This window comes from Pezoporus flaviventris, unplaced genomic scaffold, assembly GCF_033815535.1.
Source record: "Pezoporus flaviventris isolate CSIRO_AGI_PZ_B2104156 unplaced genomic scaffold, CSIRO_AGI_Pfla_v1 ptg000015l, whole genome shotgun sequence".
NCBI lineage: Eukaryota > Metazoa > Chordata > Aves > Psittaciformes > Psittacidae > Pezoporus > Pezoporus flaviventris.
The window spans coordinates 40,531,474-40,551,786 of NW_026892563.1; the positions used below are offsets into that span (position 1 = coordinate 40,531,474).

The window sequence follows — 20,313 nt, forward strand, 5'->3', positions numbered from 1 at the left end:
CTTCGGCTATCCCTTGACAGCATTTTGGCTGGAGCTTCTTCCTTGTAGGTCTGTGTGTGTGTTATGCCATCCCAGAGTATGTTGCTAGCATGCTGCTGGCTGCACTGGTCATATGGGTGCTGCTGCCTGCTGAAAGAACTGTGGGATAGCTGCCCACATTCCCCTGCAGTGTTCTGGGACAAACATAGGCGATGGAGCAGGGGTGGGTGCAGATGTTTCTGTTGCTACGCGATCTCTTTGTATAAAAAGAAGCTGCACGGTTAAGCTTTACATCCATGACGTGCGTTGTTTTACTAGGTTAATGATGGGGCAAGGGAGGGCTCACTGGAATGTGGCACTGCTTTTAGCTAATAAAAAAGTCTGCTGGTCTCCGTGTGTTTCTCTGTCCCTGTGCTGGCGGGAGTTCAGAGTTCCAGAGGGAACGTTTATAGCCACTGGCAGGGAAAGATTGATCTGCGTGGATGTATTGCTGGCTTTTCTTGGGGTGTCCAAAAATAGGTATCATGAAGTTATTCATTCACTTTCCCAGCAAGCACTTAGATAGAGGGAGAGAGTATTTCATCTCAGCAGTCTGGAGCAGAACCTCCTCTGGAGGCGTGCGTAGTTGGGCTGTCTCAGGCTTTCTTGGGGAAGAACCATCACGAGGTGTGTTCAGCACCTGTCACCAAACAGTGAAAAGGGTTTCTCTCTGTCTCGGATGGTAACTTCCAGGGCTGAAAATAAGCATGTGTGTTAATTTACTGAACTATTCTGTCACTTCTTGTAGTTTCATCTCTTCATTGCAGAATAGAGAGAGATACATGTGTATAGCTTTTGTTCCAAACACTGGAACAAGCATGGCTTTCCAAGCATTTTCAGGTTTCAGCCTAGTTCTGTCTCCATGATCTGTGGTTGCTCGATGTGCAGAGCTTGCACTGATGTAGTGTGTGTGCCCATAATCCAGAACTCTGTTCTTGTTCTGACACCCCAGGAAGTGTTCCAAACAAGCAGCAGTAAAGAGCACTTTGGGCTCTGGTATTTGGCAACCTCATAGGGCTGTTTTTCTGACTCCTGATTTCTTCCCTGCTAGTTTGTGTCTGCAGTTTCCAGAGCAGTAACTTTGAGTTGTCTGCAAAATGGAGGAATTCCATCAAGACCAAGGAATAGTGACACAAAGATAAATAGATGAGGGAAAATAAACATAGGTAAACATGGCCTATAAAGTGTCAGATAAAGGAAAGGTTATAATTGTACTAAAGAGATAAGAGCAGGCTTGACTTTCTTCCCTCCCTTCTTTCCTTCCTTTTTCTTTCCATCCTTCTGTCCTCCAGATAACAACTTAAAGGAGCTGGAATGTAATACAATGAATGATGCTCATGCCATGACGAAGAGGGCCAGCTTCTCAGCTTAGAAAGGCAGAATCTGAAATCACAAAAATGAAACTGGCAGATAGGGTATTCTGTCCCAGACAACTGGAAATGGCCATTGCCCACTTGCAGAATTAAAGCTAAGGAGTGTATTTTGCAGATTGTCCTGCTGGATGCCTCTTCCTGAACTAAAGAGAAATTTCTTTTTTTTTACCTTCTCTAATGCTGCAACAGCATTCAAAAGCCAGGGCATTGTACAGATTATATTATTAGACAAGTTAATATCCACCTAACAATTGTGATGAGCAAGAAGGTAATAGAAACTTAAGAAAAGTTTTGTAGTGTAACAGGCCACATGAATTTGTACGCTTAAATTAGTGCAGGTAGGCCACATCATGATGGTATTTCTCTAAGTGTTCTTCAGTCTACAAAAGAGTTGGCATTAGCTGCTGTTAGAGTGTGTGAAAGCTATCTGAAGTAAGCTTATTTGAAGGTTGCTTTTGGCTGGCGGTTGCATTTACCATCCATATTGTTTAGACTACATCTCACCGAAGGTATGGAGAAAGTAACCTTGCCTACTTTCTTCTACTTAAAGTTAATAGCTTTCAGCATTTTCTCCTAAAATTTCACATTGTTCCAACTAGTTTGGCTTAAGGATGATTTGTTAATTTGTTTTCAATGAACAAGTCAATGTTTAGGGTTCTCTCTTGCCTTCTTTAAAATTAGTTTAAAGCACGTGAATGATAGTCATATTTTGCCTAAATTAAATTGCACATATTAAAAAGGAATAGTTCACAACCATGGGAGTAGGTAGTTGCACCAGAAGCTTGCTCTGAAAGTTTATTACCCTATAATAATTTGAGCTGTGACTGTGCTAAGGCAGAAAAGGGTCTGGAAAGGAGCTGTCAAAACCTGGTATGAACTACCTTATCACTTCTCTTAAGTAACGTGTCTTTAAATATAGAATGTAGTACATTGTTTATGTCAAGCTTGAGAAAAATGTTACCATCTTACACCCAAATTTTAGTCCTTTTAAAGGCAATCCCATAAATTCCATCAAGTTCTGCAGAGGTGCAATTTCCCACTTGCTTCCTTATTCTACATAGCTCACGAGAGCTGTAGAAACACCTATGTAAGTGGTGTTTTGTTGCTATCCGTGCTTGGAGCTGCTGCAGTTAGCCTCTGCTCTTTGGCGTTTGTTGAGGATGCTTCAGGGGTTTGTTCACTTCCTTGCCCAGGGAACGTTGCCCAAGTCCTAATTTGGAAGTTGGTGAAATTACAATCCTGGAAAAAAAAAGTTGGGAGTTTTAGAATGCCTGTAGCTTATTTCAGTGTGTGTTTAAAGTGTTAGCAAGGAAAATGAAGTAGGCTTTTAATAAAGAGTTAGGTTACCCAATTTGGAAGGTGTCACTGCATGAGAGAAAAACTATACAGATTTCCAGTGGATGAGTTTTAAGTTTGATGGTTTAAACCCATCGCAAATGCAGCAAGTATTCCTCAGACATCCCCACCACTTCCCTCATGGCCTCCATTCTTTCTTTTTCTCCTTTGTCCCCCTGTGATGCCCTCATCTGTCTCATGTACCCTCTGCTGTTCTTGCTTGAGCAAGGACCTGCGCATCCTTCAGCTTGTTGGCAGCTCTAGTGTGGCAGAGTGGGGGCGAGCCTGACACATCCCACAGGGATGAGCCCTCCCATCCTCAGCAGCAACACTGGTGCATGCTCTCCCTGCTGTTTTTACAAAGCTTCAGTCATGGATTTGAGTCTTTGGCCTTTCAGACTTCACTGAAATTGACTGGGGAAGTGCAAAAGCATTTAGGGAGCCTGGGAATGGATAAGCCAGAAGAAAGCCAGCTTCATGGAGCAGCCAGACCAGAAGGTCATTTAAAACAGTTTTAAGAAGCCACAGTCTAATTTGAAAAAGCTCATGCTAGCATAGTTTCAACATTTGTAGAGGGAGTGAGTTGTTAATACTGACTTGCACCAATCCAGGGCTGACACTGAGAGTATGTTGTGACAAATACTTTTCCTTCCCATATGTTATTTCTTTTTCAGTGCAAAATAAGGGTTGAAGTTGTACATTATCATTATAACTTTGGGGTACCATTTGTTTTGTATACTCAGTGTAAAGGACTTCACTCTTTCAAATCCCTTTAAGGTGCCTTTAAATAGACTTCTGAGTTACAGTACTCTGACTGCTTAGTACATTCTATCTGTTTCTTCAATATTTGTGAAGAAATCTGTGCTACCTGTTGAACTGTTGTATAATTTCCTCTAAACCCGGTAGGCATGGGATGACATACAAAGTGATTCTTCGATTCATGTTTTTGTTGTGTGAGTCGGTCCAACAGCAGGGGCTATCAGGGAGAAACTTTGTTTAGCATTTGAATACAATTAAGTGTTCTTTTGTTGTCCAAAAGAGATCGATCGTGTTGTGACAGTATCAGCTTTTATTAAATATGACTAAAAGATCAAAATGCTTAATCTGGTATGTTTGCTTTTTTGATACTCAGGACTCAAACTGTGCATTATTTCTGGCTGCTGTTCATACTGTAAGTTGTTTTAGGATAAACCCTGATGCGATGTTTGTACTAAGGCATTATGTAAAAATGCACCTGTTTGACACAAAAGTGAATACCTTGAAAGCTGCAGTTATGAGCAGTTGAAAGCTGCAGTTATGAGCAGTGCTTTTTGTCCACTGTATGTTCCAATTGAACCACATCTTTCTTGAGAAAAGGGGAAGGTATTTTTGCATAGCCCCTCTCTTTCATTTAGAAATGGGGGAAGGAAAGGTCTGTTTTAACAGATTATTTCATCATCAATCTTGATATCCTGAAAGTTTGGGGGTGTCTTGTTGGATTTTATTTTTATTATTAGTGATATCATTATTATTAATTGTTGTTATTGTTTGCATCAGTCTGTAGTGGTTATGACAAAGTGATAATAGGCTGTTTAGAGAACTGTCAGAGTCATTTTCCTTACACAGGCCTTTAAGCATAACTGACAGTGTTATGTATATCATGCTCCCCAATGGCATAGTTTAAATACAGTAGAGGAATAAGGATCTCTGTCATGTTATCTCAGGCTGGAACAGGCCTCAGGAGATAAATTCTCTGGGGGTTGAGTGCTGATGATGCTGTTGTTTTGGGGAGAGAGGTTAGCTTGTAAAAATAGGCAAGGATTTCAAATGGAATCAAGGAAAGAAGGATGGAGGGGGACTGGTTTTGCTCTTTTCTTGTTTGGGGCATCACAGTATTGTAGGCTTTGCAAATCTTCCATTAAACTGATTGCTTGTTTGAGGCTGGATTTTAGTGTAAGGCTTCAGATGTGTGTTGAACAAATGAGGACTTTTTAGAAAGCCTAAATAGTCTGGTTTTGGAGAAGCAGTTATCTCTGCATCTGGGGGCAATACTTTTGCTGTGTTGGGCAGCTTAAATATCAGTATTTAGTGTGTAGTTCCAGCAGATTCTCAGAAACATCTGCTACACAGTGCTTACTGCATTTGCTTCATTAGATTTTTCATTTAAATGAACTGTGTTTCAAAATTAAAATGCTATATTCTGTAGTACATTTAGATACATTCTTAAGTTGCTGTTGTAGTATGTAATGGTCTTATCTTTATGTAAGATATACCTGTAATTGATTATGAAAGCTTTCTTCCTGTGAAGGACTAGCTGCTAATGACTACTTGTGGCTTTTGGTGTACATATGAACATTAGTTGAGGGCTTCTTTTGAGGATGCTGTTGACCTTATCTAGACTTGCAGTTTTGCTGTCCAGCCAACCCTGCAAATGGAATTAGCATAAAGATTAGGTCTGAGTGTGACTGAGTTAGGGAGGCTGTCTCTCAGATTATGTACTGCAGGATACAAGTGATACTTGCAGCACAGGTTCGTCTCCTGATGGATGAAAAATTGAGTCTATTCAGCAGTCAGAAACAGTAAAAAAATCAGCTATTGTCTAATCAGTGATTTAAAAACAACACAGGGTTTGGGAAAATTCCCAATTTTCAGATGGCAAATGCTCTCAGATCTTTTCCCTACGTGTTTCAATGTCAATACATGATGGCATTTAACATTCTTCCCCAGTTCTTAATTGTCTCATGGTTTGATTTCTAAACCTGCTCACCGTTGCTTTATGCTAGGTATCTTTTTTCTAGGAATGTGTTTTATTTTTAGCTGTGTTAAATACTCTATTAAACATGGCAAAGAATAAAGTAAGTAGCTTAACATTGCTGGGGTTTATAGAAATTGCCTAATACGTACCTTTTACTGATACCTTTCCCTTTCCTCTGCTTTCCCTTTTTCAGATGTGTGGTCAGCAGGCTGTGTATTGGCTGAACTGTTACTAGGACAACCAATCTTTCCAGGTGACAGTGGTGTGGATCAGTTGGTGGAAATAATCAAGGTATGGAATTTTAAGTGTTGCTTTGAATGCATTATTCCTTAGGAATCAGCATGAAAGCATGCATTGGTATAAACTTGCTAACATACAAAATTCTGTCACTATTGTACAGGGTGCTGTGTGTAAACCATGTTTGAGAACACTTCTCGTGCTTTTTTTCAGACCTTGATGATCTTTGTTTGCACCTCTTGCAGTCATGCATAATGATATGTCATCTTTTAACTATGCAGGGTTTTTTTTTCCTCTCTTAAAGAATTGCACTTCCAGTGTGCTTGGAAATAGTGCTTACATACTGAGCCAATATTTATTAATGTGTGATTTTAATTCTTTAAGAATCTGGCTCTTTTTCCTTTGTTGCATGCAGTTGGTACTTGGCTTTGAAAACAATGTTATTAAATCTCCTTGTGCCAGATATGTAGCCTTCTTCTCTTCCTTAGTTCCTTCCAGCTCTTGGATGTGAGAGGTGAGACAGGGCACTCCTTTTTGCAGATGCAGAATCGAGAAATTTAGGGCAAAAAGATCTTCCAGCTGGTGGAGAGTCTTGTTTTTCAAGTGGAAAGGCCTAATGCTTCAGAATACATAAGATTTGTGTATCACTTGTGTCTGAACACATCTTGATTGTTTTGTTTGGTGAGCTGTGAATATTCTGTGATTCTCAAATTAGAGGCATGGAAGACTAATTCCAAGTTGTGTCAGTTTACACAGGAAACACAAGTGGAAAACTAGAGTTGCTCTCAGAAATAGGGCTGATGGTGGCATAAGTGACATTTTTATCCTTTTGAGAAGTGTCTTGGAGCAGTGTGCTGCTTTCTGCTACACTGCTTTTGCAAGATGTGAGGTGATCCCTATGGACACTTCAGGTGGCCAGAGTGTCAGTGTGCAAGAATCTGTGGTGTTTGCCTTCCAACATGTTCAAAAAGTCCTGTTTTGCTTCTTTATTAATCTCTGCAATCTTGAGGAATTAGATCCAATAATTTTTTTGTAATTAATGGTGAAATTCCTGTAAATCCTGTAAGTTTAAATCAGTGACGAGTGCTGTTCCTCGGGTCACTATTGGGACTGATCTTGTTCAGCATCTTTGTTGGTGACATGGACGCTGGGACTGATGCACCCTCAGCAAGTTTGTGATGACACTGAGCTGCGTGGTTCAGTTGATAACGCTGGAGGGAAGGGATGTGATTCAGAGGGACCTTGACACGCTTGTGAGGTGGGCTGATACCAACCTTATGAAGTTCAGCCAAGCCAAGTGCAAGGTCCTCCACCTGGGTCAGTGCAATCCCAGCCACAGCTAAAGGTGGGCAGAGAAGATTCAGAGCAGCCCTGCAGAGAAGGACTTGGGGGTGTTGGTTGATGAGAAACTGAACATGGGCCAGCTTCAGTGTGTGCTTGAGCCTGGAAACCCCTCCGTGTGCTGGGCAGCCCCCCCAGAGCGTGAGCAGCAGGTTGAGGGAGGAGATTCTCCCCCTCTGCTCTCTGGGGAGACACCCCCCTGCAGTCCTGATCCAGCTCTGGGGCAGCAACACAAGAGGGACATGGAGCTGTTGGAGTGAGTCCAGAGGAGGCCACGGAGGTGCTGCGAGGGCTGGAGCAGCTCTGTCTGGAGACAGACTTGAGAGAGCTGGGCTGGTTCAGCCTGGGGAAGAGAAGGCTTTGGGAAGACCTCATAGCATGCTTCTGGTACCTAAAGGGGACCTACAAGGAAACTGAAGAGGAACTTTATGCTTTTGTAGCCTCAGTACAGTTGAAGACATACCCAATTCTGCAGCATAAAAGTTGCCAGAAATGTGAAGTCCTCGGCACAGCATAAAACATGAGGTTGTATTAAATTCTATTTAGGATTCATTTTAAAAAATGTTTTTACAGATGGTGACCACCTCTTCCATTTGCTGCCACAGAATACTACTATTTAAAGCTTTTAATGTTGCACAGACTTAACTTTAATGTTTGCTGGCTGTAGGAGAGGCAGAGCCGTGGGATCTGAGAGTTGTAGAATGGCAGTGAACTTTGTAGGTTGCAGGTTGGAACCTGTGAGCTGCTGTTCGACTACTTTGGAGTTACTCTTTTCAGATACTTTCCTTGGAACTGTCTGAAACTGTGAAGGGCAAAGAAAATGCAATAAACTCCCCCAAAAGGGCCGTAGTATTTATCCACACATTTGGAAACACATGATTTTCATCCCTTAAATTTACTTGATTCCATTGCAGGAGAGGTCAGCTTAGAAACTTTTCTCTTGCTTCCTGTCAGTTCAGGATGACTGAGTCACAGTCACTCTCACAGAACTTGAGCCAGCATAAATCTTCCAGTTGTCTCTTCAGTTGCTTACTCAGCTTTGATTATTCAGACTTCATTTCACAACACAGCACTTGGATGTTGCACCTGGGTATGGAGTTTTTTTTGCGTTAGGCTGGAGAGTAACTTCCAAATGCCATCTCATTAAACTGGTCCTTCCTTCTCATGCAGTTCTTGGTGACATCCCCTTGGTAGCTGTGTTTATGAAGACAGAATTCTTGGTCTGTGTCAGTCGGTACGGCTTGTCCTCCCTGCAGGCTGCATGCCCAACATCCGCAGTCTCTTGCAGCATCAGAAGCATTCTTGGCTTTTGTCAGATTTTGAATCACTTTCAGCAGTCTTCGTGTAGTTTCATTTCAGTCTTGCACGATCTTCTCCATCCAGTTGTACCTGGAGCTTCTCCAGGCCTATGGCATATTTTCAAACTGCTCTGAAAAACTGTGCCCCTCTGGAACCACAGCATCATGCTCATGTGAATCAAGAGACGGTCCCTTTCTTAGCTGCTTTTTCTCTTGTTCGTATTTCTTTAAAGTCAGCCTTTCCAGATGTTCTCAGTCTGGCTGGGAGAGATTGATCTTTGACCACTTACCCTGACAAAATGATACTCGATATGGGGAAATAACTGTCTTGGAGTTCCATCTGAAGAAATAATTTAACCCAAGTACATTCTTCTTGAATACTTATGCTATTACAGGAGAGAAATGATGTGCTGTGCTTTTTCCAAAGTTTGATCTCAAATGGTGACTCTTCCTCCTTATTTTTAGCTCTTGCTAGCTATTCTGATGTTAGGTTATCCCACTGCTGGGAATATCTCAAGTGGGTAACCCAATACGTTCATTAAAATTCATGCCCCTGCTGGCTTTTGAGTGACATCCCCTTCAGAAATATGCTCAGTTGAGCTGAGTGCAGCTGGAAAGAAGGATCTCTTTGACCACGGGGCAGACTCCTTCATAAATCTCCAGCCTTGTGCATGCAGCTTGCAGTGCAGCAGGAGGTGTCTTCAGGCCTGCCATGCCCCCTGTGAAAGCTTGGGGACATTCCTGCCCACCCCCAGCTCTACAGCACCCTGAAACCATCAAATTAAAACTGGCTGGGGTATCCCTCCCCAGACTAAAGCGTCTTAAACCACGATTCCTGTAGGCAGTGGTTACTTTCTTATTCCCATTGCAAAAAGGGAATCTCGGAAGCATATAATGGTTTTGTTTCCAAGATAATTATTATCTTCTGAAAGGTTCCGTTTAGTATCTTTCCCCTCCTCCCCTCAAAATTGAAAAGAAATGAAGACTCATCTGTCAGCAGAAGGAAGCAGCAAGAATTGTCTGAGCAGCCCTGGGACACAGGGAGGATAGGAACTGCCAATCTGTCTTGTGTTGTCTTCACCAGAAATGTTTTTTCCATATGCTGTAATCTTAGAGTATGAGATGCATCAACTGACTTGTGAAAACCAGAGGAAAGGAGTTGCGGGGTATCTGATTAGGGTTTTTTTGGTTCCTCCTGGACTGAGAGATTATTCTTTGCACCAAAACTTGGCGTTTCATGTTCATTTAGGGGAAATAAAATCATCTTCCTATAGTTTTCTGGGTTGGGGGGGGAAGGAGGAGAAAAGATATTAAAAGACAAACTCAATAGTATCAGGAATCCTATCCATGTGTAACTTTTTGGTCTCTGACAGTTTTACTGAGCCAGATGCTAAGTATAAACTGCAATTATAATATATGGCTCATGCTCAAATGTCAAGGTACTATTTTGGGCTCAGTTTTTGAAATAAAGCAAATTCAGTCACAGTAGTTAATGGGGAGAGAGGAGCTGTCTGTTCCGGGAGAATAAGCCGTAGGAGAACGCCTTTCATTTTATTGGACGTGGTCCTGCGCTGTGGACCTTCCTCAGCAGGCTTTCACATGGTCCTCTCTCCTCGCCCCTAAGGGAAGACTCCTGGCATTTTAATTCCCTGATGTCCCCCCACATCACAACTTGGCTGTTCCTGTGCTTCAAGTAATTTTTCACTTCCAGGGCTTGCAGGCAGGCAGTGTAAAAACGTTGATGAGCAATTATAGTCATGTCAGCAGTGACAATGGGTTTCTTCCTCTTCCTGATGTATAGCTGCTCTTGTGTTTGTGAATAGAAGAAATCTCTATATTTAGTTGGCTTTCATTTGGTTTGACAAGAGTGTTTTGAAAGAAAGTGTATATAAAATGGGCAAGTTTCTTTTCTACCACAGTCCTCTTGACGTATTACTTCAAAAGTTGACCCGTGTTTACTGCTTCAGATGTCTACACTGTGAATTTTCTCAATAACTATTTGGCACACCTCTCCCAACTTTCTGAAGAGGTGCAGACATGTTTGTGGAAGTATTAATTATGCCATCTGCTGAGCCATGCACACCAGACTTCCTGGAGCACGATTCCTCATAAACTTGCTCTGTTTTCCCGGGGAAGATCACTGTACCACCATGTAACCATGGCTTTCTGGAGGTTTCTGATTTAAATAATCACCTTCCCCTTCTCCAGTTCAGTCATTACCAACTGGAGCTTCTGAACCCTTGGTGTCCCTCTGCTTTTAACTGATTTTTACATTTGGGCTAAGATTTATCAGTATTGGTGGTTTGTCAGAAAGGGCCTTTATTCCACTGGGGTTTACTGAGACCATTGCAGTTGCTCCTTCCTCCTGTGTTGCTCAGTGGTGTGGGTATGGTCATCAATAACTTGGTGCAGTTTTGCACAGTGAAACCAGGTGTGAACAGCAGCTGTCTTTGGTACTGGGGTGTAACTACGGTGTCTTTTGGAGCTGAATATCCTCCTATTTAAATTTACTTGGAAGAAGTAAATGAAGATCTTTATTTGTAATCAAATTCAGGGTTTATTCCAGGTTCATAGGTCTCTGCTTCTTGTATGTTAAGGATGCCTTTATTGGGACATAGTAGCTTTTCTCCAGTTGCTTGATAAACGTATCATTCCCCTTCCTTCACTAACCTGTTCCTGGAATAAAAAATTATCTGGGGAGCTTCATCCATTTACAGATTAATGTCAAAGGAAAACTTTCAAGAAAATACGTGGGAAACCTTTTCTGTTCAGGTTTTGTCCTAAGAGAACCAGAGCAGCGTCTGTCTTCTCAGCAAGTGTATTCTCTAGTTAATTGTAGTAGATATTTCTTTATTTTTACTCAAGGGATGATGGTTCTGACAGATGGGAAGGAGGAGCGAAGCTAGTTCAGCTGTTGACTTCATTTGCAGGAAAGTGCCTGCACAGAAATACCTGAAGGGAAGGAGCAAAGAAGAGGGAGCCAGGCTCTCTGCTTTGGTATCCTGTGACAGGGCACAAGTTAAACCATGTGAAATTCAACCTGAACACAAGTAGATGACATATTTTTAATGTGAAGGTGGTCCAACAGTGGAAGCTGTTTCCCAGCGAGGCCGTGAAATCTCTGTCCTTGGATATACTCAAAAGCCATCTAGACATGGTCTTGGGCAACCAGCTCTTGCCATTGCTGCTTGTACAGGGAGGTTGGACCGGGAGACCTCCAGAGGTCCCTTCCAACTTCAGCAGTTCTGTGATACAGTGAAACCTCTCTCCAAGGAACATCAGCTCCATAGTATTTTCAGAGTATAGCAAGAGCAGCTGTTCCATGGAGTAATTCTGCCCAAAATGTGCAAATTTATGCTTCTCCTTTGCATTTCAAATGGAAAGAACAGTCACATACAGACAGGGTTTTTCTTTCAGAAGAGAGTTTTGCCCAATTTTGCAATAGCTTAAATGATTGCTGTTACTCATCAAGGTTATTTGAATGTATTCCTAATATACCGAAAACTCTGTGTGAATAAGTGAGGTACAATTTCAAAACCATGCAGCTGACAGTGTTGGTTCATTGAAGAAAGGTCCACTGCAAGATCCCTTCCAGATATGTCAAGTACTGGTACAATTTTATAGCTTGTCGGTGGATTCATCCCACATTTGTTTTTTGGATTGCGATTTGAATTACAGACTTCCATTCTTCTTCCTGCCTGTTTTCATTTACCCTATGTTTTCTGTTTGGTCTTGGGTTGAGTTTTTTGGGAAGATGGGGCTTGGGTTTTTTTGGCTTTGTTTGGTTTGGGGTTCTTTTTGGTTGGTTTTTGAGTTTGTTTTTTGTTTTTTTAATTTTTGCTCTAATCTGCCTTCAGTACAGACTGGAAGTACAATCTGACTTTAGAATCCACAGAGAATAAAGTAAATACACTGAGTGGCTGATATAAGTCGCTTTTTCTTTTGTAGTTAACTTTGTGTGTCAGAGGCTGCTGTGGAACTGAAAGGTCAGGTGATTTCTTCTTTCAGCTAGCATGATCTCTCTTCAGTACCTGTTTTTCTAAGCATTCATGAAACCTTCAGCACTGTTACTTAGAAGCCTGTTCTTAAGGGTTGCTCCCTTCCATCATAGAATAGTTAGGGTTGTAAAGGACCTTAAGATCACCTAGTTCCTACCCCTCTGCCATGGGCAGGGACAATCATATGGAGTTATAGCTGTGTCTTTAGTGAAATAGTGTATGAAGAGACATTGCCCTTGCCTATCTCATCTGAGTTCTCTTTAAAGCTACAGGCATGTTTTAAATGAAGAGACTTGCACCATGTAGGCTTCTGTTCTGAGCAGCCGTGGCAACTGAGCCAGTTTGCTGAATTTTGTCTGTATTTAAAGAAAAACCCAACTACTCTTTGCCTCTTCTCAGGAAGGCTATTAAAGGAATTTTGGAGGAGGAGGAAGAGGGTAAAGAAGGTAACCATGCCTTTTATGAAGTCCTGTTTATACTAGGGAGGCCTAAAACGTAGCCTTTAGAAATGGTGGGAGAGCAATACAAGTTAGCCCTAATTGTTCAGGAAGTTAATTTAACTAACCGAAAATACTTCCAAAGTTTTGGAAGTGGCTTTTGTCCTGAACCAGGGTGAAAATAATATTTGCAGGAGTGAAATCTCCTCATCTTTTACAGCTGGCATCAAAGCTTTGAGAGTAGCACCCACCTGGCTGGGCTGGCAGCAGGGTGGCCCGTGCCAGACAGAAACCCAGCAGGGAAAGGGCATGTTTTCCTGTCAACTCTTTTTCCTTTGGAAGTTGAGCAAAATCTACAGAACCCTGCAAACACCCCCTTTTCTACCACCTGAGGAAAGCAGCATTTTCAGACATGCACAGAAAACTCTCCTGTCAGCTCTGAAGTTAACCCTTTTAGAGAGAGTAGGTAGGACTGAAATCCCAGTTAGCAATAGGAAGGTAGAAGTTACGTGATCGTTCATTTCATGCTTGTCAGTTAAATCTCTTATCCGAGAAGCAAGTGCCTGAACAAGCTGCAGGGTTTATTTCTCTGCTGCTACTGTTTAATCAAAAGATTGCTTTGTGCGTAGGTGCTTTAGTTTGTGTTTTACAGCTCGTGTTGTAAATAATAGATGCCAAGTTCCTTTCATAATACCTGATGATAGTTCCTCTGTTGCACAGATTAATTAAACAGCAATTAACTTGCTCTTTTCCCCCTTTACCTGAGTCTTTAGAGTGCATTTGTGTGATCTCCACTGTTCTGACAGAATGAAAATGTTCGGTACCAGAATATGTAATCAAATGCTTCTTTATCAAGCAGCAAGGTAGAGTGCTAACGTCATGTTGTAGATCATTCGTTTCCTGCTGGTGACGGTGCAGTCTCATGAGATGAGGTGGTAACATTATGCTAATCTCTATGGCAAGGGATTTGTCACAGGGTGAGAGTAGCGTGGCTACAGGGTTCCAATAGGAAGATGAACCTGAGCTCAGCGTAGAGGAGTGGCTCCTCTGCCTGCAGCCCTCTACACTTCTCTCTGCAGAACAAAAGGATACCCAGTAACTGGGTGCAAGCAGAAAACAACAGGATTCCTTGAACAGGCTTTGCAGTTTTTATATATAGCTGGAAGGCAATGGCTCTCTTATGCTTAGTGCTAACTGAACAGAAAGCACTAATGCCATATGTCCGGCTTATTCCCTGAGGGGATTTCCGAAATCCTTTCAAAATCTATCCACCCCAACAAAGAGGTGTGTGATTGTGTGTTACTTCTACAACTACTCATTTGCATGTAAAAATAACATTGTACAGATTCTGGGAATGAGAAATACAAAGTTGTAAAAGTAGGCCAGGGCTGGTATGCATTTTAGATGCTTCCAGTTTAGGTTTAAATTAAGTTTATCTTCCATGTGGAAATACTGGGAAGGGGAGCCACAACCAAACCCACACAATTTGGGGTGGGGGGAGAACCTGTCTGGCTCCCCTCAGTAGTAAGTGGCTGATCTTTTAAGCTCATCAGAGGTTCATGACTTGTAAAATGCAGTCTGTGCTACAGGTCTGATCCTTCATCAGCCATATGCAGCGAGCTGCAGTCCCAGAATTTGTTTGGCAGTACTGTTCTACAGCATTCTAATTAGAGTGAGCTCTCTTCCCCATTGAAATATCACAAAGTTTGAGAAAGGTGCTTGAATTTCGTAAAAGACTGTGGAAGATAATTAAACTTTGGGCACTTAGCTTGGAGTATGAACTGAACTGCAAGCAAGAGACTACTGAAGCTGGAGTGAGGGCTGCAAAGATGATTAAGGGTCTGGAACATCTGTCAGGAGAGGTTGCAAGAGCTGGCACTGAGGCAGAGAAGGCTTGGGGGGTCTTATCAATGTGTATAAAATACCTGGTGGAGGGAACAGAGAAGAAACAGCTAGGCTCTTCTCGTGGTGCCTGCTGACTGGACAAGGGGCAGTGGCACGAAGTAAAGTGAAAATTCATTTGAATGCTATAAACCACTCTTTTTCCTGTGAGGGAGGTCAAAGACTAGAGCAGGTTGCCCAGAGAGGTTGTAAAGTCTCCTTCTATGGAGATGCTAAAAGCCTAGTGGGACATGGTCTTAGGCAGCCGGTTCCAGCTGACCCTGCTTGAGCCAGGGGGGTTGGATCAGAAACTCCCAGGACAGGGACTTTCCTTCCAACTTAAACAGTTCTGCAAAAGTTCAGTTGTTTTGTTCCAAACACTGTATTAACTTACTGGTAACACAGATTGACTTCAGTTGTCTCAGTGTATGATAGGTTATACTGAGCTCTTCATTACCATATGACTATGAAGCATATCCAAATGATCTGCCTTTTTTTCTCTCTCCTGTCTAGGTTCTGGGAACGCCTACAAGGGAGCAAATTAGAGAAATGAATCCGAACTATACTGAATTCAAATTCCCTCAGATTAAGGCACATCCATGGACTAAGGTGAGTCTATATGAACTGGCTAATAAAGACATGTGGGCTCAAAGCAAAAATTGAAGGAGTTCAGTGACTTGGTGACTGGCTTTCAGTCTAAACTGGGCACTCTAACTAAGCTGGGGACCCAGTAACTTCTGATGTTGAAAAGGAGAAGAAGCTATTGAAGCAGTGCACTGTAATATCTGTTGGTCTGGGGTTTTTTGAGGTTGCCTACAGGTGTTGAAGGGTTTTTTTTAGTAATATGTCTGTAGCAGATTGCAGTATGTTTAAATCCTGTCATGCTATAAATTGATACTCACAAAAGTCACCTATAAATGAGAGAATGTTCCAGTGATAATATGTGACACTTTCATAATGCTGGTCCATAATGTGACAAGGGCTGACAGTCACTTTCTTAACTGCTTCTGTCATAGGTATTATTATATTTGTACTCCTATAGGGGTGCTGTTGAGGGGGTTGGTTTTGCTTTCTTAAGGCTAACTAGCTTTCACAAGGAGACACTATTGCAGTATATGCAAACAATATTATAACCTCCATGATCAAAGAGTAAACTGCTAGTATTGAAACAGATACATTGCCACACAATTGAGCTGTCTTCCATGTATCAAGGAATGAGTAATATTTGACTTGGGACACTGAAACAATTAATGGTTTAATTGGCCTCTTGGCTGTGGAATAAGTTAAATATAGAGGTTTAAGCAATTAAACCCTGGGTAGTTAACATTCTCTCTTTGCTGCTTGAGAAATGTCTGATACAGTTGCAGTACATTCTTATCATATCTTAAAGACTCAGGTTTTACTCTGCTAAGAAAGCAGCGTGTGTATGTGGAAGGCTTGCATTCGTAGCTGAGCACATGTCCAGGTCAGACTCTTTGGACCAAATGCTCTGTGATAGTAGAAACTCTGGATAAACTAATTAGAGCTAATTGATAGCAGGCATGTACCTGATAGGTACATACCAGCCCAGGTACTGCTAGTCACTGTTACTGTGACAGATCCTCCAACGAGTTATGTGCCACTTCAATTTTCCTTTTACCCACTGATCTCTTGTTTGCATTTCCATATCAGAGTTTAAGTCATTTAAATGATTTCTAATAGTATAAGAGGTCAGTAAATCCAGCAAGGCTTTTTGATACCGTATGTTAACAAGGGAAAACGTTAGGGCAAATGAAATCCCTTGGAGTGGTCTCCGCAGTTTTGAATTGCATCAGCATTAAAGTCATGAGAATAAGTCCAGAAGACTTATAGTACTGAATATTAGGGGCACATCTGAATTCCTGCAGTGAAGGTGTTTGGGTTGGGAATGGGTTAAATTTGTATGCAGTGGAGTGCAGAGATGACCTGTAGGACATGGAGTTAAGCAAGCATCTAAGCTAGCTATGCAACTCATCTTGTGCCTGATCTTTTAAGAATCTCTATGCACTTGATGGTCGCTTAGACCACAGCGGAGATCATCTGGCAAATAGAAGCTTTAAGAAAAAAGTGAGACTTCCTTCTGGAGTCTTTCTTCTTTCATACGAATGGTTTTTTGGTCATTCTAAAGGATCACGAGTGAAACGAAGTCAGTTACAAAGAATTGAGAGGAGCTTGCCACGAGATGAAATCTGCATTCTCGATTAGGGCAGAATCATTTTTGGGGAGCTGTGCTTGCAACATAGCTTTTGATTGTTGAGTCATTCTGCACACAACTCTTTTCTGGCATTGGCTGGGTGTAGAATAGCATTTAAACCAGCTTATTACAATTGCATTACATGATACTTCATTTATGAGATCTGTACTTTTCTAGTTCTACAAATGGTAAATTAGCAAAATGGATTATCCAGCATGGTGTTGGTAATGGTACTCATCCTCTCAATGTACTACTTCTAAAGATCCTTTCCTTGCAACACTTGGAGCATGATGAGCTCTGAAGGATTTAAGTGGTAGTGTTACAGAGAATTGGTCTTCCTTACCCAACTGTATTGGCATAACATGTGATGGCACATCAGTGGACATATGCATCCTCTTGTAGCTTCCATAAAGCGTGAGAGAAAAAGCACTGCTGACCCAGCTGTCTAATGAGCAGAAAAGGAATGACTGAGGAAGTGAAAGTTCACGTTTCTTTTATTATAACTGTGCATGTAACTAGAGTTACAGGTAGTTGCTAGCAAGGACTTGAACTTCTGGTTTAGCCTCAAAAGCGCAAGCCTTTACCATCTGGCGGTCTGATCTGCTACATTGGCTGTTACGTGCTAGGTGAAGCGGAATGGCGGCTGGTGCTGTAGCAGAATGAAATAGGTTCTGGCTTTCTTAAAGAGCTGGGCAAATTGTTTGAGACCGAATAAGGATGAATCAGTACTCCTTGAGTTGTCCTTAGGAATAGTGTCTCTCAGGTTCATTCAGTTTCAGGCCTAAATTGGGTTTTGTGGAAATTTGAAGTCTGCCTTCATAGATGTAGCTTAGATTTTTCAGTAGAAATGGATTGGTATCATCCAAATGAAGTACTGATATTCAAAGTCATGTAGTAGTATGAAGACAGATTTCAAATTAACTGTGCTCCTTCTTCATAGATTAGGAGAGAAGTCAAGCTAGCACTCAGTATCTTTCCATGCTGCAGCAATAACGCAGGTTCACAGTGCAAGCTGTTCTTGGACTGGTTTTTCAGTCTGTTGACAATTTAAGATTGAAATACTTTTGCAACTTAAGAGCTGGAATCTCTCAGTATAAAACATACAGAGGCCTCTCTGTCTTCTCTCCAATATATTCTGTGTTGCCCAAGCACATGCATGTTTTGATACCAGTTCTGCACATGATGCAGATGATGATGGGAGTTCACTGTGTCCCTGGCTAACAAAAGAAAAGAGAATCTGAACTTTCCAGGAATCTTTTAAATAGATCTTCCAGAGTGGGACTTCTCTCTCTTTTGGCACCCCACACCACAACCCCAGCCCCAGAGGAGGAATTTGGGATATTTTGGTTCCCTCAGAATAGCAGAGTGGTTAATTTAGTAGTGTAGCTGTTCATTTCATCCTGACCTTCCTTTGTTTTCACTTAGTATAGAATATTTTTTATTCATAGAGGTACATCCTACTACTTGTCTGCCTTGGTCAGCGAGTAAGTAGCATAAAGTTGTAAGAGAAGCAAGGGCTTGTCTTATAAGGGCTGGGAATATCTTTTGACTGACTTATGCAATCAGGAAAAAATGGGTAGGCTTTTAGACACACAGTTGTTTGCCTGTCCATGTTTTCCAACTATATCAGCTCACTTGTCCTGGGTTCAGCTGTAGCAATCGTTTTTCTCCTTCCCAGTAGCTGGTGCAGTGCTGTGTTTGGCCTCTAGTCTGAAAACAATGCTGATAACACTGATGTTTTTAGTTGATACTCGGTAATGTTCTCTCTGACCAAGGACTTCCTGAGTCTCATGCTCTGCCAGGAAGGAGGGGAAGCTGGGAGAAAGCAGAGCCAGGACACCTGACCCAAAGTAGCCAGAGAGGTATTCCATACCACGGTGTGTCATGGCCAGTATAGAAACTGGGGGTGGAGTTACCTGGAAGGCCAAGATCGCTGCTCAGGTTGGGCTGGGTATCGGTTGGCAAGTGCTGAGCAATTGCATTGTGCATCACTTGCGTTTATTGATTTATTTTTTTTTTCCCTTTTCTAGTTTTATATTCTCTCCCTTTGTTATTTCCCATATCATTATTGGGAGTAGTATTATATTGTATTTTAGTTATTGGACTGTTCTTATCTCAACCCATGGGGTTTATGTTCTTTTGATTCTCCTCCCCATCCTGCCTGGAGCAGGGGTGAGTGGAATGGCTGCATGGTTCTGAGTTACTGGCTGGGGTTAAACCACAACATCAGTGAATAAAAGTTACTATCCTTTCTGGAGGCTTTGCTGCTGCTGTTTTTACTAGGTCAGAACTTTCCTTCCATGTCTTTCAGCTGCCTCAGTTCCTTGAGCCTTCCTTCTTCTTGGAAGTGCATTCTGATCTCTGCTCCTAATCTTTATACTTGTTTCTCCTCTGTCTAAGCTTCATCTATATTTTATAAATGTGTGACTGGAAAGCCAAGAAGAAAATCTGAGATCAAGTGCAAGGTTGTACATTGCAGGGCTGTCAAAGTTCGGCTTTGGAGGTTAGCTTTCTCCGAGGCCTTTTTCAGCCCTTTTGGAAGGGGGCAGGGACAGTGGGGTGGCTGACAAAAGGTCTAAATGCATGCTTCATAAGCTTGTGTTAGATAGGCGTTGCTTACCATGGCCCCAGTACAGCTGGCCTTTATCCTAGCATTACTCAGATGCTACCTTCAGATCTCAAATCCTTGGGGCTTTGAAAAACAAAGGCAGCGCTGTGATTATTTCCAGAAACATGAAAAAATGTCCATGTATGCTGGCCCGCCTTTCTCCTTGTATCCAGCTAGTGAAGGATCTCATTTGAGTAAGATCATAGCAAATGCAATATAATTATGTAGTTTAGGTCTCTTCTGCATGGGGGAGATGACTCATGTGGATTTATTTTCTTTTCCCCACCCAAGATACTTCGTTTGTTGTTAATGGCATTATAATGAACTGACTTATCTACTGAGCTGCAAGCATGTCCATGGTTGGTGATGGCAGAACAACGCAACAGATTATATCAGCAAAGGTTGTTTTCTTTAGTCAAATCATAACCTATGTCTTGTCTCTGTTGTGGAGACATAGAAGGAATTTCCACTGCAGGCAGCTCTAAAATGGACAGTGCATGCTGTAGTTCAGTGGCCTTTGTTTCTCCTGTTTTGAAGATACTTGCCAGATTGTTTAAGAATGCAAGCACTTTTAGAATACATAGTTGGTGAGATAAGCTTGAGTGTCCTCAAACAAATGGCTTCATTCGCCATCCCCAAATCTATAGCGAGCTGGAGTCTGAATCATAATTTCCAAGTCAGTGTTGAGATGGAAAAAGACAGGAGTCATTTGTTTAACAGTGGAAGAGAGAGAAACTGTCATGTCTACATCGGTTTTGAGCATCTCTGCCCTTCTGCAGTGCACTCTTGTGGATGAACACGCAAAGACTTTTTCTCTGCAGCACTTTGCCATCACAATAAA

At 41.9% G+C, this 20,313-nt stretch overlaps 1 protein-coding gene across 2 annotated transcripts in view; it reads left to right on the forward strand.

The window, feature by feature from the left end:
• The window catches only part of GSK3B (glycogen synthase kinase 3 beta), a 145,259-nt gene that overhangs the window by 102,783 nt on the left and 22,163 nt on the right, over window positions 1–20,313 (forward strand). For both annotated transcript variants that reach the window (XM_061454263.1, XM_061454264.1), the window contains exons 7-8: window positions 5,654–5,751; window positions 15,166–15,261. In XM_061454263.1, the coding sequence (XP_061310247.1) occupies window positions 5,654–5,751; window positions 15,166–15,261 (194 nt within the window). The remainder of the gene's footprint in view (window positions 1–5,653; window positions 5,752–15,165; window positions 15,262–20,313) is intronic.